The sequence below is a fragment of the Giraffa tippelskirchi genome, chromosome 10, assembly GCF_054371585.1.
Source record: "Giraffa tippelskirchi isolate mGirTip1 chromosome 10, T2T-mGirTip1v1.2.pri, whole genome shotgun sequence".
NCBI classification, from domain to species: Eukaryota; Metazoa; Chordata; class Mammalia; order Artiodactyla; family Giraffidae; genus Giraffa; species Giraffa tippelskirchi.
The window spans coordinates 140,847,735-140,867,468 of NC_137284.1; the positions used below are offsets into that span (position 1 = coordinate 140,847,735).

The 19,734-nt window shown below is 39.3% G+C and overlaps 1 protein-coding gene and 1 non-coding gene across 5 annotated transcripts in view; one reads left to right on the forward strand and one right to left on the reverse strand.

Annotated features, from left to right (window-relative positions):
* The window catches only part of EXOC4 (exocyst complex component 4), an 875,766-nt gene that overhangs the window by 103,208 nt on the left and 752,824 nt on the right, over positions 1 to 19,734 (forward strand). For all 4 annotated transcript variants that reach the window (XM_081532917.1, XM_081532918.1, XM_081532920.1 and 1 more), the window contains one exon: positions 10,491 to 10,685. In XM_081532917.1, coding sequence (XP_081389043.1) covers positions 10,491 to 10,685 — 195 coding nt within the window. The remainder of the gene's footprint in view (positions 1 to 10,490; positions 10,686 to 19,734) is intronic.
* On the reverse strand, positions 8,964 to 9,035 carry TRNAC-GCA (transfer RNA cysteine (anticodon GCA)). Its single transcript has one exon. It is a non-coding gene; the product is annotated as a tRNA-Cys (tRNA).

Genomic DNA, 19,734 nt, shown 5'->3' on the forward strand with positions numbered 1-19,734 from the left:
AAGAACATGATTGAAGTTTGGGGGAGCAGCAAGATTGGAGTTGGAGCACAGTGGAAAGGAGAGGGGGGAGTAGGAGGGAGAGGAGAGAGCTGGAGGTGGGGGTGTCTCTGAGTGGGTCAGGTCACGTGAGGTCTTGATCATTGTAAAGATTTGCGTATGAACTCTTGAGTATGATGGGAAATCATTTTAAGGTTTTGAGCACAGGAATGGCAAGCTGTGTCTAGCATTTTAAAAGGGCCACTCTAGCTGCTCTGAGAATAGATTTTATTGGGGGCCAGGGAAGACAAAGATGTCCACATTCATGCTTTGTTACCTTTTAAAGCTTAAGAACATGGAACCGTTTATACTGTTTACATAGAACTGTTTACAACTTGGTATTTCACGTATGGATTGGTGTTGGTAGAATCTCTGTCCTTGAGGATATATGAGTTGACAGATGGATTTGATTCTTCCCAGATGCCCCAAACTTCTTTACATCAGTCAAGTCCATTTGGAGTTTTTTTTCAGGATTAAATGTGTAAATGAAATGCTATGTATGATTGATCAGATCAATTATGTGGATAAGTAAAATAGTTGGGCTATCTTCTTACCATTGAATATATTATTATTGAGTACAAATGAGATGTTACTACATTAGAAAGCTTCAGAATCTATAGGATCTAGCAGTGTCTCTTATAATGACTGTTATAGCAACACCAAGAATAGATGAATATGAATGGGTATGAGTTGGGGACTTCGGCTGTGTGGATAGTGACTGTTGGTAGTAGTTGAATTTGAGTGTTTCTCCCATCCTGTACTAAGTAGATGAGAAGACACCAGATTTCTTTAAAGATGCTAAGTACTCATCTAATGTTTATGGAAGCAGGTAGGCTGAAGCTGGGAAAGATTTGAAGGTAGGAGGAGAAGGGGATGACAGAGGATGATATGGTTGGATGGCATCACGGACTCAATGGACATGAGTTTGAGTAAACTCCGGGAGTTGGTGATGGACAGGGAGGCCTGGCATGCTGCAGTCCATGGGGTCGCAAAGAGTCGGACATGACTGAGTGACTGAACCGACTGAGGCTGAAGGGAAAACACAGAAAATTGCCTCTGTTGTGATATGTGCACAAACTCTTTACGTTTTGCCCCAATTTTGGCTGTTCTGTTGGTGCTGGACCGAGCTATTAAATCATTTTTCTTGCCTGTAATTGGAAATAACCATATGTGACTATTAAAGTGAAGTTGTTAGGGCTTAATCACTGAGTAATGTAACATTCATTATTTAACATTTAAATAAAATAATTTTGTGACTTTTTATATGAAAGTATACATTGAAAAGTGGAATTAGAGTGAAGAATAACCTTAATTAGTATAAAAAAGAAAGTCACAGGAGAATAAGATGATTTTGGTAGGAATTTATTTTATGCCCAGATGTGATAGAAAACCCTAGCTGCTCGTATGAGAAAGGGAAAAAAAATCTAGAAATGGACATGGTACACTGTGGGCAAGAATGAGATAGCATCATTGAAAATCTAGGCAGTGGTCTGGGTCGTGAATGTGGTCACAGGAACTACAAGGGAATCTTTGCATTAAGTTTAACTGTATCTCTATCTGTGTTCTGTATGCAGACTCAGCAACTCAAAAGGATGGTGTTGCCTTTAGAAAGAGTTGAGTGGAGCCTCTCAGAACTTAAGTCCTTAAATTGGAAGCTGAAAAACTAAGGGGCAAAAAGCATGGAAAGTAAGTTTGAGTGTAATTTGAAAAAGATCTTTAGTTCCAAAGGGCTTTTAAGCAGAGCAGTAAGTAGTGTTTCTGAAGCTCATTCTTTTGACATACTGTCTATAAGACTGTGGAAAAAGTGGGTTGGACACAAGTAAGGAGGATTCCCATAAAAATGCTTGTATATAGGTTTGTTTTTACTACAAAAAAAAAAGAAAATATGATACTTTTAGAAATAAGAATAGTGTTGATTGCTAGATTTTCATTTACCATCCCTTGTTTCTAGGGAATTTTGCAGGGTATTTCTAGTCTCCAGTATCAGTGAGGTGCTTGCACATTTGTTGAACTTTATTACAGATAATGCAATGCGTACACACAAAGGCCTTCCCCTCCTCCCCTTATCTTATACTTAATCCAAGTTCAATGCTTTTCCGGTTTTAAGACTTCAAAGTTAAGCCCCCCCCCCAACCTCCCCCATGCCTGCATCAGCATCCTGCTCTATCAGATGCTCCCACCATGTTTTTCAGAGGCCCTGGTTTGTTTCCTCCTTTCCTATCTTTCCCAAGGCAGGGCTGCAAAAATCTTGAGAGATATATATATTTTTTTTCTTTTTCTTTTTTTTCTGCTTTTTGTATCTCACATATCTATTCACAATGACCTGTTGGGCCCTGTGTTCTTTATTTTCTCTTATTCTAATAGTCTCTAATTAAAGTGACTTCAGTTCAGTCGCTCAATCGTGTCCGACTCTTTGCAACCCCATGAATCGCAGCACACCAGGCCTCCCTGTCCATCACCAACTCCAGGAGTCCACCCAAACCCATGTCCATCGAGTCAGTGATGCCATCCAGCCATCTCATCCTCTGTCGTCCCCTTCTCCTCCTGCCCCCAGTCCTTCCCAGCATTAGGGTCTTTTCCAATGAGTCAACCCTTCGCATGAGGTGGCCAAAATATTGGAGTTTCAGCTTCAACATCAGTCCTTCTAGTGAACACCCAGGACTGATCTCCTTTAGGATGGACTGGTTGGATCTTCTTGCAGTCCAAGGGACTCTCAAGAGTCTTCTCCAACACCACAGTTCAAAAGCATCAATTCTTCGGCTCTCAGCTTTCCTTATAGTCCAACTCTCACATCCATACATGACTACTGGAAAAACCATAGCCTTGACTAGATGGACCTTTGTTGGCAAAGTAATGTCTCTGCTTTTAAATATGCTATCTAGGTTGGTCATAACCTTCCTTCCAAGGAGTAAGCGTCTTTTAATTTCATGGCTACAATCACCATCAGCAGTGATTTTGGAGCCCCCCAAAATAAAGTCAGCCACTGTTTCCACTGTTTGCCCATCTATTTGCTGTGAAGTGATGGGACCAGATGCCATGATCTTAGTTTTCTGAACGTTGAGCTTTAAGCCAACTTTTTCACTCTCCTCTTTCACTTTCATCAAGAGGCTCTTTAGTTCTTCTTCACTTTGTGCCATAAGGGTGGTGTCATCTGCATATCTGAGGTTATTGATATTTCTCCCGGCAATCTTGATTCCAGCTTGTGCTTCCTCCAGCCCAGCGTTTCTCCTGATGTACTCGGCATATGAGTTAAATAAGCACAGTGACAATATACAGCCTTGACATACTCCTTTTCCTATTTGGAACCAGTCTGTTGTTCCATGTCCAGTTCTAACTGTTGCTTCCTGACCTGCATGCAGGTTTCTCAATAGGCAGGTCAGATGGTCTGGTATTCCCATCTCTTTCAGAATTTTCCACAGTTTATTGTGATCCACACAGTCAAAGGCTTTGGCATAGTCAATAAAGCAGAAATAGATGTTTTTTCTGGAACTCTCTTGCTTTTTCGGTGATCCAGCGGATGTTGGCAATTTGATCTCTGGTTCCTCTGCATTTTCTAAAACCAGCTTGAACACCTGGAAGTTCATGGTTCACGTATTGCTAAAGCCTGGCTTGGAGAATTTTGAGCATTACTTTACTAGCATGTTAGATGAGTGCAATTGTGCAGTAGTTCGAGCATTCTTTGGCATTGCCTTTCTTTGGGATTGGGATGAAAACTAACCTTTTCCAGTCCTGTGGCCACTGCTGAGTTTTCCAAATTTGCTGACATACTGAGTGCAACACTTTCACAGCATCATCTTTTAAGGATTTGAAATAGCTCAACTGGAATGCCATCACCTCCACTAGCTTTGTTCATAGTGATGCTTTCTAAGGCCCACTTGACTTCACATTCCAGGATGTCTGGCTCTAGGTGAGTGATCACACCATCGTGATTATCTGGTCATGAAGATCTTTTTTGTAGAGTTCTTTTGTATATTCTTGCCACTTAGTTCTTACCATTTATTGAAACTGAAATTCCGGCTATTTCTGAATAGATGATTTGGAGCAACTGTAAACTTACTAAAATTCTAAGGAAGTAGAGGAAACTTGTGTTTGAGGAAGGGTTTCTTTCTTTCTTTCTTTTAGTTACAAGTGTCTTTATTTTATATATTTATTTATTTTAACAGATTAGTATCTTTGTTTATTTATCTATTTTTTAACTTTACAATATTGTATTTGTTTTGCCATACATTGACATGAATTCACCATGGGTGTACATGTTTTCCCCTTCCAGAACCCCTCCCACCTCCCTCCCCATCCCATCCCTCCGCGTCATCCCGGTGCACCAGCCCCAAGCACCCTGTATCATGCATCGAACCTGGACTGGCGATTCATTTCACATATGATAACTTACATGCTTCAATGCTATGAGGAAGGGCTTCTTTACTTGGGTTTTGATGTCACAATTTCAAAAGCTTGACTCTTCGTGGATTTATTTAAGGAGGAAACAGAATAACAGAATTTTTGAATCTTGGCTATCTTGATAAATCAGAATGGAATAAAAATTCTGTCACCACATTTCTAAAAGAACAGGCATTTGAGAAATAAAGGTTTAGGTGGAATATGATATCTTTCTTACATTTAAAAGATTCCATTCTTACACTTAAAAGGTGCCGTTATTCACTGATGGGTATAGCCCTGTTTCACCCCTTCCTGTTTCAAAACTTTTATCTATTGAGCTAGAGTTTGTATACAATAAAGTGCATTATTTTTAGAGTACAGTTCAATGAGTTTTGGCAAATGTATATGTCCTTGAATATGTTTCCATTGCCTCAGAGAGTTCTCTTCTGCTTCTTTACAGGCAATAACCCCCTCCAACCCCCACCATATCCTGCTTCAAACAAATACTGATTTGAAATCTATTCGCATATATTTTTGTTTCTTCTGGAACGTCGGAGTATACACTCTAGCGTGTGGCTTCCTTTGCTCAGCCTTAATGTTGAAATTCATGTTTCTTCCCTATTATTGTTGACTGGTATTCTCCCCATCACCCCAAGTTTTAAAAGAACATTTCTTCATAACTATGACTTTCTGATTAAAAAGCTGAAGCCTCAGGGCAATTTCGTTTTAAAAGTTCTTGTAGCTTCTTATGTCTGCATCTTTGGCTAAATTCAATTTAGGGAATCATTTTGGTGATGTTCATTTTCCACACAGACTGATGCCATCTCTCCTACCCCCCAAACCCACCCACACATTCTACCTTCCTTTTTATTTTTCCTCCATTTAGTAAGCAAAAATGATTACATTGTATATATCCTGTATGAAATGCCATAATGGTCTTTTTCCAATCAGAAGGGAGTTTGCCAAGCTTTATTGACATACTGTAAATTTATCTCTCACTCTCTTGATCAAGAGCCTAGTAGGGTGTTGTATGACATAAAATTTATTTTTATCTGTTGCCATAGTAACCAATACACACAGAGGAAAAAGCTGAGAAGTATAGAACCAAGGTGATATGAGTAGAATATCGGAAATTAGATTTTGATAGATTTCAACTAAGATTTAAAATAGAATGGATTTCATAGCTACAGTTCTTAACCCAGGGACCAAGAACTCCTAGAGGGATCTAGGAATGGCCTTGAGAAATGTGTTTTAAAAAGTCGAATAAAATCACAAATGCTGATTAAAAACCAGCTCTTCCCTACCTCATCCTACCATAATACTAATTTCATACTTCAGTATGAAATTTCTTGTATTTTTTTCCCCAGATATTTGTATTTGTATATTTCTAAGTAATAAGCTTATACTACTTTTCTGGATTTTTCTATTTTAGACATTATATGTGTTAGTTTCTCAGTCGTGTCTGACTCTTTGCAACGCTATGGACTGTAGCCCGCCAGGCTCCTCTGTCCATGGAATTCTCCAGGCAAGAATACTGATGGTGTTAGTTACTCAGTTGTGTCCAACTCTTTGTGATCCCACGGCCTGTAGCCCACCAGCCTCCTCTGCCCGTGGAATTCTTCTGGCAAGAACAGCGGAGTGGGTAGCCATTTCCTTCTCCAAGACATTGTATATGAGGTTCCAGCTATGGTTCCCCTCCTCACTTTTTTCCCCCCATCTCACCTCATCTTCTCCCCTCATCCTTTCTGTATAGTTGTATCCTAGTTTTTGGTTAAATAACTGGTGCTTATTTTATTCAGTTCAGTTCAGTCTCTCAGTTGTGCCCGACTCTTTGAGACCCCATGAACCACAGCACACCAGGCCTTCCTGTCCATCACCAACTCCTGGAGTTTACCTAAACTCATGTCTATTGAGTCAGTGATGCCATCTAACCATCTCATCCTCTGTCGTCCCTTCTCCTCCCACCCTCAATCTTTCCCAGAATCAGTTCAGTTCAGTTCAGTCACTCAGTCATGTCCGACTCTTTGCGACCCCATGAATTGCAGCACGCCAGGCCTCCCTGTCCATCACCAACTCCTGGAGTCTATCCAAACCCATGTTCATCGAGTCGGTGATGCCATCCAACCATCTCATCCTCTGTCGTCCCCTTCTCCTCCCGCCCCCAATCCTACCCAGCATTAGGGTCTTTTCCAATGAGTCAACCCTTCGCATGAGGTGGCCAAAGGATTGGAGTTTCAGCTTCAACATGAGTCCTTCCAATGAACACCCAGGACTGATCTCCTTTAGGATGGACTGGTTGGATCTCCTTGCAGTCCAAGAGACTCTCAAGAGTCTTCTCCAACACCACAGTTCAAAAGCATCAATTCTTTGGCGCTCAGCTTTCTTTATAGTCCAACTCTCACATCCATACATGACTGCTGGAAAAACCATAGCTTTGATTAGACGGACCTTTGTTGGCAAAGTAATGTCTCTGCTTTTTAATATGCTGTCTAGGTTGGTCATAACTTTCCTTCCAAGGAGTAAGCGTCTTTTAATTTCATGGCTACAATCACCATCTGCAGTAATTTTGGAGCTCCAAAAAATAGTCAGCCACTGTTTCCACTGTTTCCCCATCTATTTGCCATGAAGTGATGGGACCGGATGCCATGATCTTAGCTTATTTTATTATAATGACATAAATGTTTACATCTAAGCCATCCAGCATACTGTTTTTGTTTGTGCAATATTTTTGTTATTTTCCTTGGAGTTAATTACTGAAGAATCCCCTTGTGTTTGTTCTGCATCAGTTTCCCCCTTTGCTGGATCCTGTGTATGCTCTCTTGTTTTCCTCTTGTATTGATGGAGTGTATTCTTCAGTAGTTTGGTGAGATACAGCACAAATGAGGTCTATGTTTTTGAGAGCTTGCATTCTGAAAGTGTCTTTATTTTTTCTTCACACTTGATTGAAAGTTTTTCTGGGAAATAATTCTTAGGATTTTGAAGAAATATTGTTCCTTTGTCTTGTAGCTTTTAGTGTTACTATTGAGATGTGTTCTGATTCACAATCCTTTGTGTGGGTTTTTTTTTTTTCTTCCTTCAAAAGCTTTTAGAATTGTGTCTATCTTTGTGTTCTTACAAGTCAGGACAAGGTGCCCTGGCTTTGGTCTTTTTTCACTCTATTGTCTTGAACACTTGCTGTGCCTTTTCAATTAGAAAATTCATATCTTTTGCTCTGGAACATTTTATCTTATTTTTTTTTCTCCACTCTCATTTTTCTTCCCCTGGTATCCTTATCTGGACCTGTTGGATCAATCACCCCATTTTCTTTTCTCACCTATTTTCCTTTCTTTGTTTTTCTGTGTCTTACTCTTTGGAGATTTCAAGAGTCTCTTTTAACCTTTATTGGATTTTTTTTTTCCTATCATTTCCAAGAGCTGGTTTTCATTCTCTGAATTTTTTTTTTTATAGCATCCTATTCTTGTTTCATTGATGTAATATCTTTTCCCCCAAGGGATACTCATCATAGATTTCAAACATTTCTTTTTCCTCCCTTAATTTCTGTTTCCCTACTCCGCTCAGCACCTTTTTCTTTTACCCGTCTTTCCATATTACAGGCTTTCCTTGACTGTTTGGTGATCCTTGGCTGACTGCATGGGTGGAGGAGGGAAGTGTACTACAAAGCTCGGAGCATGTGGTGGGACTCGTCTTGTGATGATTGGGTAGGGACCCAACAGTTTCTTGGTGGAGCTTCAAATGTCACCGTTGATAGGTCTTTTCAGTTGGTTGTTTTTCCCAGGGGAGAGCCACAGGTTTCCCGTATTGGGGCTCAGAGTCAAGCTGGGTATTACTGGAGGCAACCCAGCAAGGAGGTTGAGGGTCCAGAGAGGGCTGAGGGCCTTACTTGTTGGTGGGTCCACTTTGGCCTCGTCTTCCTGTTTCCTGCCCAGTGCCTGCCTCCCTCCTCTCAGCTGGCTGACATTTCCTGGTCCAGATTCTTTCTATTTCAGTTTCTTCTGATTGTAAACCTATTTGGCCAGGGTTGAGAGGAAGGAATTACACATCTGTATGGTTTGATGAAGATGTTTGAGGACTCAGAATACTTGAAACTCTGTACCTTTTTTTCTTTTTTTTGGATAAATTGCTACCTATGGGTCTGCTGGCTAAGTTCTCTGGCTGCACTATGTGGCATGTAGGATTTTAGTTCCCCAACCAAAGATCAAACCCACAACTCCTGCGCTGGGAGCGTGGAGTCTCAATCAGTGAACCACGAGGGAAGTCCCTCCACCCTGAATTCTTGCCTTTAGTATCTTGGTGCTTCCTTTTCAGTCTTAACAAACCCCACTTGATTCCGTCCATCTTCTTGTCAGTTTCCAAGGATTTCTTGCCATCCTTGCTGTTACCTCCTCTCTGTTTTCTCTTTTCTTAGTGAAAGTGAAAAGTGAAAGTGAAGTCGCTCAGTCGTGTCCGACTCTTTGCGACCCCATGGACGGTAGCCTACCAGGCTCTGCTGTCCATGGGATTTTCCAGGCAAGAATGCTGGAGTGGGCTGCCATTTCCTTCTCCAGGGGATCTTCCCAACCCAGGGATCGAACCTGGGTCTCCTGCATTGCAGACAGACACTTTACCATCTGAGCCACCAGGGAAGGTCTGTATTTTATGCTAAAAAGGAGTTATTTCGATATCTCTTTGGGATTGCAGGAAGGATCAGGGGTCATTAGAATCTTCTTCGCCAGATTGTTGAAGGGGTCTATCACTCCCTCAAAAGCTAAGTCATTCTACTATGCTTATCAGGAGACATTACAGAGTGCCCTTACTTAGGGTTCTTTTTACATTGGAGAGTTTGATAAAAGTATCATTTAAAAAAGGATAAAAGTTGTCCTTAAGTTGTAGGATTGGATTAGATGCTGTCTCAAGATACTGTCTCATTTTAGCATTCAGTCATCCTATTTTCCATGTTTTTTGGAAAGATGTTAAAATTTAGCTTTATAATCATCAAAAAAAAAAATAGCATCAGTGAGTCTGTGTGCCACGACACTAAATATTGTCGAAGAAGACAGATACTTTAATTGTTACAAACATGGTAGACTTTCTAGAGTGATGGGAATGTCCTATACATTAATGAAGGTTTGAATTATGCAGGTGTGTATGCATTTGCTAAAACTCATCAAGTGATATCCCTTCATGTATACATTTTACCTCAAACAGAAAACCAAAACTGTAAACAAATATGAAATTCTAACTTAAATAAAGACACATGTAAAGGAATGTCAAAAGTATATAAAAGTAGTTCTGTAAATTGTGAAAGCTCATGATTTTTACTGTATCATGCTATAAAAATAAATTTTTAATTAGGGTGGGAAGTGGAAATACACTTATCCTGAACATTGTGACTATCCCTCCCTGCTTCTCTTCTCCTCCTTTGTTGTCAAGCTTTGCTTATTGATGCTGGTCACCAAACTGTGCAAATCTATGAGAATGCTGGCAATTGTCTTATTTAATATCTAAAAATCAGAATACATGGCAAAAAATTCTTGGCATATTTTAATTCTCTTTATTTCATGATTGTCTCTGGATGTGTCTGCTCTCCTGGAAGCTGACTTTGCTTTCATTTTAGTCAGTTGAGATGAACGTCCAGTTCCTTGGTTATAAAATTCATCTCAAGTTTTAGACCTCGAAGCATGAGCCAAGTGACTCATCAGCTGAATAGGAAATATGCCAGGAAGAATGGAGAAGGATTAATAGTGTGGTCTCTCAAATTAGTCACTCCCTTCTAGACATACTAACTTAGGTGTGGAACTTCCTATTTTCAGAGTGCTTTGTAGCCTGAGTAATTTTTTTCTGGATTACTCAGAGGTAGGTTAGGAGTAATTCTCTCATTGCACAGGAGAGAAAATACAGAGAAGTGGAGACCTGAGGAAGTGAGTCTGTGTCTTAACCAGGATTAGAATTTTGCATATAGAGTAGCCTCAGGAGAATGGGTGGCAGTGAGGACTAGGGACTGTTACTTACAGTGGTAATGGTGAAGAATACAAACCACGTTGTAGGTTTAGTCTGGCAAGACTTTGGACTGACCCAAGATGGAAACTGTTCTGTTGCAGGTCAAAGAGAATCTGCTTTCATGCAAGATGCTGTTGCACTGCAAACGAGATGAGCTTCGGAAGCTGTGGATTGAAGGAATTGAACATAAGCATGTTCTGAACCTGCTGGATGAAATCGAGAATATCAAGCAAGTGCCTCAAAAGCTGGAACAGTGCATGGCCAGCAAGCGCTATCTCAGTGCCACCGACATGCTGGTAAGAGCACAGCCCGCACTCCTGGGTGTTTCTGCTAAGATAAAAGAGTACTTTCTTCTGTTCCCTCTGAATTCTGTCCCTCTCAGAAGACTGCCCTCTGGTCATTCATGAGCCCTTGCAGGTGAAGCCTACCTGGTTCTCGTCCTGGTTTCAGTGTTTGCAATGGTAGGTTATGGTTATTTACATTGTCTGCCTTGGGAACAATGGCAGGAAGTATGATGGTAAGAAACCAGGACCTGTCATGTTGGAATGGTAATGAGAGGTGTTAGTTGGAGTGTCAGAGGAAGATAATTAAGGAATCCCATTTTGAAGAATGAAATCTGCATGAGAGAGAACTTTCGGAAATTTCTGAACTGTAGGTTGGACAAATTCTGTGAAAGAATGTTTACATTAGGGTTTTGTTTTGTTTTGTTTTTTCCTTTAAGTTGATAAGAAAGAAAATAATTTTCAGGGGAATATTTCTGGAAGTAACTTTGTCCATCACAAGTATGCCATAGACAGCCTTTAGCCTATATCTTTATCCTTTCTGCTACTTTCTGAATTAGAATTGAAAATTCAAGAGATGGTTGCAGCTGGTGGTACACATGGCTGAGAGTCAGGATAATGAATAAAAAATAAAAAAAATACAAATCTTGCTTTCTAAAAACCTTAGCCTTCCAGGGCCTGTGGCTCTGAGCTGGGGCTGCTCCTTCTACCTCCTCCTTCCACAGCAACTCCCCTACTTCCTTCTCACAGTTGTCTAGGGATGACGGAAACTCTCAGGAGCAGATGGACTGTATTTGGATTTTCTTTTCCACGATAGGTGAAAGTCGCTTATCTTTGTTTCAACAAATTCGATTGCCTGTAACTCTGGGAAGAAAAAAAACCAAAACAGCGAGAGGAATTAGTGGGAGCAAAACAGGTTAAATCCTCTAAGTGGTTCTAATTCATTCTGACTTTCAAGAAGAATTTTGCTCCAAGTCTGTCATAAGAAGGTTTAAAGGAAACTTGATAACCAAGAGATGAGATGTGCCATGATATTCTCTCATATATTAAAACCTGGTTATGTGATAGTGAATTTCCACAGTGGAAGGAGGTTAATAATGGTCTTTTCTTCAGAGTGGCAAAATAATTGGTTATTTTCAGTATCTTTAAAGTGTCGTCTTCCTTAATAATGACTGTATGGTGTCCGATAAAAAATTTACTCACCTCTCATCTTTACTGTTGGTTTATATGTTAGGACGGCATGCGTGCATGCAGGCTCAGTTGCTTCAGTCGTGTCCGACTCTTTGCGACCCCATGGACTGTAGCCCACCAGGCTCCTCTGTCCGTGGGATTCTCTATGCAAGAACACTGGAGTGGGTTGCCATGTCCTCTTGCAGGGTATCTTCCTGTTACAGGGATCGAACCCATGTCTCCTGCCTCTCCTGCATTGGCAGGTGGATTCTTTATCCACTGAGCCACCTGGGAAACTCAGGAAGGCATATGTGTACTAAATATTCAAGATTCAGCAGTCAGAATAGATAAGCTTACATATATATATACATATATATATTTGTGTAGCATATATACATCTATTTGAACCATGATTTTTTGTACTGGGCCTGTTTTTAAGTTAGTGCCATATATTAAAAATGGTTGTTAATGTTTATTTTGGTGTTATGTTCATTTTAGAATTTCAGATTTTAGGATTAGCCTTTATTCCTCAAGGGCTAATTTATTTAAGAGCTAATTAATGATACCATATATATATTTTTTGAACTTATTTTCTTAAGGACCTCATTAAATATTTCTGTAAATTCTTAGTTGTAAGTTGCAGAAATTCAGCTCTAGCTAGCTTAGGTAAGAGAATTGCTTTACCCATGTAGCCAGTCTGCTAAAAGAACAGGGATCTAATGTGGAAGGCTATCTATATGGTCTTCCTGCATTTAAAATTTTTTTTTTCTAGAGACTTTTTTCCACATGTGGGCAGAGTTTTGGTGTTTGGGGAAAAAGAAGAGTTGTAAACTATTATCTTACATCTTTCCAGCTTTGCAGAGGAAAATAATCTTCTAATTCAGAAATATGGATGTAGGATCTACTGGTCAGCTTGGGTACTATGACTGTCAATTCTAAGTAAGACTATGTGACTGAGGGACATAGGAGGCCTGGGCAGTTGGTTGAGAAGAAAGGGCAGTCACCTCTAGGAAAGAGTGAGGGCGAGAGACATGTTTCTGAGAAGTTCCTCTTCCATTTGTAGTTCTTTTTGTATTCTGGATACTAATTTTTTGTTAGATGGATTGTAAATATCTTTTCCCAGTTGGTAGTATCTTTTTGTTTATGGTGTCTTTTATTAAACAGTTTTAAAATTTAATTCAACCATGTTTTTCAGTCTTTTTTTCCTTTATGTGACTTCTTTTGAGAAACCTATTTTTTTATCCCACTGTCACAAAGAGAAGTTCTTTTCCCGTTGTCTTTAGTCCACTTAAAATGTATGTGGCATGAACTAGAGATCTGATTTTACCTTCTGTATAGCTGCTTGGCTCAAGCCATTTGTTGAATTCATTTCCTACTGAATTATAATTCCACTTTGGGCACATATCAAGTTTGCATATGTGCATGGGTCTGTTTCTGAGCTCTTTATTTTGTTTAGTTGGTCTTGTCTGTATCTGCACCAAAACCATGCTATTTTAATTACTATAATTTTATAATATATCTTGATAGCAGGTGAAGGACATTCCTTTCCTCACTTTGCTATTCAGAACTATGCTATTCTTCACACATTTTATTTCTTAATTTTACTCCTGACACATTTATTGTTTATCTTCTCATTTATTATTTTACTCTTCCATATGAATTTCAGTATCAGCTTCTCAGGTTCCATGAAAAGCATGAGAGGAACTTTTAAAAAAACTTTTTGGCCATGCTCTGCAGCATATGGGATCATAGATCACTAACCAGGGATGGAACCCCATGTCCCTTGCATAGGAAGTGTGGAAACTTTGCCACTGGCCTGCCAGAGAAGTCCCAACATAATGAAATTTTGATTAAATTTAGGAGAATGTCATCTTTGTAATATTGTCTTTAAGTAAACAGGCTATCTCTCATTTATTGCAGTTTTAATTTATGTCCTTAATAATAATAATGCTTAGTAATGTACTCCTTTAGCGACACTACATGTATTTGTTAGTTGTACTTCTGACTGTCAGCTTCTGGTTGCTTTTTAAAGCAGTGGCTCTTAATTATAATTTCTAGTTATTTGGTAATGATGTACAGGGATGGGACAGATTTCTTTTTTTTATGAACCATACATTTGTTTAAACCTAATCCTTATCCTTCCTACTTGGAAAATGATGATTTATTCTTTAAGACGGCTAAAATTTCATCGAGTTTCTGAATGCCCTAGGTAATTAGATACTTGACCTTGTTTTTTTTAAAAATAAATTATTATATATTCATTGTAGTATTAATGCTTAACATGAGTAGATTTATTTCCATAAGCTGTGTGTATTTCACAGGAATATAATTGCTTTAGTTTGTATGATAGGTCATTAAGGGCAGGGACTATGTCTTACCTATTTTTGTCTACCTTGTACTTAGCATAATGCACTTTACATAGTCAGAGTTCACTGATGATTAGCCAAATGGGTAGCTCTATGGAAGACTTTCATACCAATAAATAGAAAAGGGCACTTCCTTTCTACGAGCTCGGGTCTGACTTTTTCCCTCTGATTTGTGGCTTTTATTATGTTTTCTTAATGGCAAAGTTCTCTCGTTCCTAACCTTTCCTTTCTACAATGTTTAAATGAACAACAAAAGTATAATTATAATAATAGCTAATGTGTATTGAGCCCTTACTATGTGCTGGTAGCATTTTAAACATGTTACCTTTGTTAACACTGCATTCTCACAATACTCTTATGAGAGAGAGGTTTCTGATATCCTCTCCGTTTTCCAGATGAGGTAGTTGCTTTGCATGACCTGGGGGGTTAGCATTTCCTAACATACAATGAAGATTTCATGGAGGTGGGATTTAAGATGTGCTCAAAAAGTTGGAAATATTCTTCAATTTGCCTTTTGTATGTGAATAAATAGTAAGATCTATAATTGCTTTTTTATTGGACTTCATATGAGAAAGTAATCACATTGCTTTTCCCCGTGGTTATGTGCTCTTAGAAGTAAAATCTACTTAAGGCATCTCAAGAGTCCAAATGAAAATCTTTGCTTAAAAGACATCAGAAGAAAGTGAAGGCAGAACAGTCTAGTCTTTCAAACCCCTCTGATTTCCTTGGATCTTTTTATCAAAAGATTTTGCATTTCCATTTTAAGGCAGGTGCAGATGCCCAATAATTTAATCCCTACTCAAGTTAATAAATCTAGAATAAATAAATCAGTGGTGACCCATAGCTCGTGTCAGCTACAATTCCTGCTTCACCATCAGAGTGGACTGATGGCTACAGACTCAGCTTCTAGATGGGATATTTATTTCTTTTGATATGATAACCTGAGTATTGCATAAAATAATTAAATTGTCATGACAAGGGATGTCTGCAAATAGGCCTGGCCTTTTGTTTCCTCTTTCAAGGTAAACAGCTGCTGTTAGCTTATGAAGAAAAGCTAAAAGTGATCCAGCAAGAAGCCTATATCCGTCACGTTGAAATCAGAGACTTGATTAATATTGTAGCCTGTAGCTTTGTGATATGTACAGTTTAAATTAGACCTCTGCAGTCATTGTGCCGGGTTGATGCAAGCACATTAATGACATAATTTCTGGTTGCTGCATCACATTTCTGCAGTCTGTCCTTTGTATTCCACTCACATTAATTGAAGTAATTTTGCCAGTGAAGCGTGTTTCAAACCTCTGCATTTAAATTGAAATTTTAATTCCCTTATTGTCTTGAAAAGACGGCTGAAGATGCCTTGTTACAGGTTTCATTATCACTCAAAACACTCCAGCTGCTGGTTCTAATGTACAATGACTGATTAATTCTGGGAAGAATTATTAAGGTAAGAATAGCAGCTTCTTTCCAGTGGTCTGAGCTAACCAGGAAGGTATTTCATGATAGTTAATATTTTTACGAACTATTTTTTTTTTTTTAAGAAGAGTTTTGGGTGGAAGTCTGCATCAAACCGAAATTGCACAGATGAGCTTTGAAAACCACTTATACAAGTTGTGATCTATCAACCTGTAGAATTCAGTCCATAATTGCATTCAATCAGTGGAAACCAAGCCAGCGCGAGTAGTTTTGAAGCACTTTAGCTGACAGTCACAAGGCTTGTGACTAAAATAATTTTTCATTTCTAAGGCTTCCTGAGATTGTAGAGGTTTTGAATGTATAGTGATCATTTTGTCTTTTTTATTTATAACACCTTTTTAAAAAGAATCCATAGCTGTATTGCCAGATAGGGATTGTTACGATAATTATAATAGCATATTTATGTTGGCTACCTTCTTAGAGGTCCCAGAGTGCTTTGCTGAGAGAATGGTATGGTGGAATTATTTCACTTACCCTGTGAAATTGTGGCCACATTTGGGATAAAAAGAGTAAAATAGCTACTTAATTGCATAGTTTTCAAAGATCCTATGATAAAAATAACTCTATTTGTCTTATTTTTAGTTTTCAAGATCCTTTGCAATTGTTGGACAACATTCAAGGCTGTGAATATGAGCATGGGGCTTACTGGGGGTCAGGTGGACCTGGGCTTGAATCCCAGCTTTGACTTTTACTAGCTGAATGACTTGGGCCTAATTATTTAATTTGGCTTAGCTGAAAGTTGGAATTGAGAATAATTGAATGCCCTCAAGGTTGTTGAAAGGAGTAAACGAAATATTAAGCTATTGGACTTCCCTGGAGGTTTAGTGGTTAAGACTTCACCTTCCGGTGCAGATAGTATGGGTTTGATCCCTGGTGAGGGAGCTAAGATCCTGCATGCCTCATGGCCAAAAAAACCAGAACATAAACAACATAAATATTAAGCTGTGTATGTAAAGTACACCAAGTATCCATAGTAAGACCTTAGAAATGCTGTTTGTAATTAATTTGTTTACTGATACTGTAAGAAAAGATGTGGTGATCGCTACCATGTTATATTCTCAAAAACCAGTCTGAGATGGACTTGTTTTGAGCTAAGAGTTTTGAAGTAGGACTAAGTTAGGCAATTCTAATTCCTTTTCTTCTTGCCCTGAGTGAAAGACCGCTCCACATTTTATATGGTCAAGGAATCCCTGTAGCCAGAGAGAGAACTTTTCTCAGAACACACATCTCTTCTGCTCTAACACATGCATAGTTGGATGACCAAGACCTCAAAGTTCTAGACCATGTTTTCGGGATCTGGTGTGAACAAATTCCACATTGTGTAACCAATCACCTCTTAGGCCTACATCAAGGATATGTTCAATGGGTACCCCCTGACTGATCAGTGATAAGCAGTGTAATTTGTTGGTAAGCTCCCCAAGATCAATTTGTTGCAAAATCTAGTCTTAGGTGACCAGATGCATTAATCTGTTGGGTATTGTAATCAGATATAAGCCAGTTCACTTTCAGAGGATGCTTATCAAACGTATTGACTTCAGTTGAGTTTAGTATTAGAGTTGTTATTCTTTCTGTCACTGCTTAGATGGCAGGACCAGTGGGCCAGTGAAGTTGGCCCCGTTGGTGCCAGTAAACCTGTGTCATTAGCAAATAGACTCTCTTCTCATTTTATGGACAAGCAAGGGGTGATTATGCATCCATTATAAAATAATGTACACGTAAGACACAAGGGGCCAAAATGCATATCCCCTTACGTGGCTTGAAAGTTTCTGAGATCTCACAGGACCGTTTTTTTTCTCTCCTGAGTTTGAAAGTGGTATTGAGATGAAAGCACTATGGCTATCAGGAGCTGAAACATTCTAGTGAACTTACTGGATCTAATGTGAAAGTTGTTCAGTGCCTGCAAAATGTTTCAATATTCCATATAGATTTCTCCACAACATGATAAAAAAAAAATGTATCCGTGATCAATAATGAAATAGCCACCATTAAAACCCATCTGTTCCTAGTGTAGAATATTGATCTTAAAAACTGATGCCAAGATTCTATACTAATAATTTATCAGCAAAGAATTTGGCATGTGTTTTGATAGATGGACAAATGAATATGACAATGCCGTTGTTGGTACGTGGATCTGTGAAGGTGACCTTAACCTTGAAGGAGCTTACATGCTAGTAGGAAGAGACAGATGATGAAGAAATAAACATCTCATATGGTGATCAGTACCACAGGAGTTCCAGGAATACAGGGGCTGGTAGTGGGGGAGTATGGTTTGCCATTAATATTTTAATAGGCTGGTCAGCTGTAGCTGCTTTTAGCTCTCTTTGGGAACCCTGAATTAAAACACCTACATCTAATTTTCTTGGCAAAAAGATCAAGGAAAAGGTAAAAATAAAGTTAGTAAGTGAATAACCTTGGTTTTTGGATCCCTAATTAAGTAAGTAGTTTTACTGTGGCAGGATTATTTTTCTCCTGGAGAGTAAAAGTACAGGCTTTGTAGTAACTATTTTTCTCACTCACTGACCTTTTATTTTTTCTTGAAGTATAATTGCTTGACTATATTTTGATAGTTTATGCTCTATAACAATGTGAATCAGCTGTAAGTATGCATGTATCCCTTCTGTCTTGAGCCTCCCTCGTACCCCTCGCGCTCCCCCATCCCACCGATCTAGGTTATCACTGAGCACTGGGCTCAGCTCCCTGTGCTATATACAGCTGTTTCCCACTAGCTGTCTACTTTACACGTGGTAGTGTATATATGTATATGTCCATGCTACTCGCTCAAGTTTCTCACTCTCCCCTTCTGCCCCTTTGTCCACATGTTCGTTCTTCACGTCTGCATCTCTATTCCTGCCCTGCAAATAGCTTTACCTTTTAGAGCCTATACATATGTGTGAATATGCAATATTTGGTTTTCTCTTTCTAACTGATTTCACTCTGTATGACAGACTCTGGGTCCATCCACGTTACTGCAAATGGCCCAATTTCGTTCCTTTCCATTACTTAAGTAATGTTCCATTTTGTTTGTGTGTGTGTGTATTTACCACTACCCTTTTAATTTATGTTTGATTTTGAAGGCTGGGGTTTTTAAAAGCCACACTGTTTGATAGGCACTGGCTTATTGTAGTAGCTTCCCTTCTCTTTAGCTTTGCTCTTTGTATCTGCTTTTCATTTGCCTCTTTTAAAGCACATAGAAACTGTGTGTTATTTCACTAAACCTCATAAGGTTCAGCAGTTTTCAGTTGGCTCACTTGGCTGTAGGGCAGTGGTTCCCAAACTCTGTACATCAGGGAATCCTTCAAGAACCCTAAAGCCCAGGTTGCACCCTAGGCTTGAAATCTCTGGGGATGGGACAGTAACTTCTGTAATTGTTGGCATTCTCCAAGTGATTCCAATGCTTGGAAGGTTTGGAACCAGTGATGTAGTTTATAGCCTATGCTGTACAATAGACAAAACCCAATTGTCCTTGACTTCATTTAACACTTGCTCTAAGTAGTAGGTGGAAATAAAATATTTGGGTTAAGACAGACATCACTTGGCAATATTCACGTGTATGTAGACTTGTTGAAGGTTGACTAAGCTTACTTGTCGCTTTCCTCTAGTGCAGCTTTCAGATAGAGCTGATGAGTATCAGGCTCTTATTCTGACTTTGTAGTCTGATTATTTGGTCAATGTGAGTTTTGTTTACTGAGTAGATTAGATGCTCTCCAAGTAGAGCTGGAGACTTGGAACTCTTCCAGTTCAGTTCAGTCGCTCAGTCATGTCTGACTCTGCGACCCCATGAACCGCAGCATGCCAGGCCTCCCTGTCCATGACCAATTTCCGGAGTCCACCCAAACCCATGTCCATCGAGTTGGTGATGCCATCCAACCGTCTCATCCTCTGTCTTCCCCTTCTCCTCCTGCCCTCAATCTTTCCTAGCATCAGGGTCTTTTCCAGTGAGTCAGCTCTTCGCATGAGGTGGCCAAAGTATTGGAATTTCAGCTTCAACATCAGTCCTTCCAATGAACACCCAGGACTGATCTCCTATAGGATGGACTGGTTGGATCTCCTTGCAG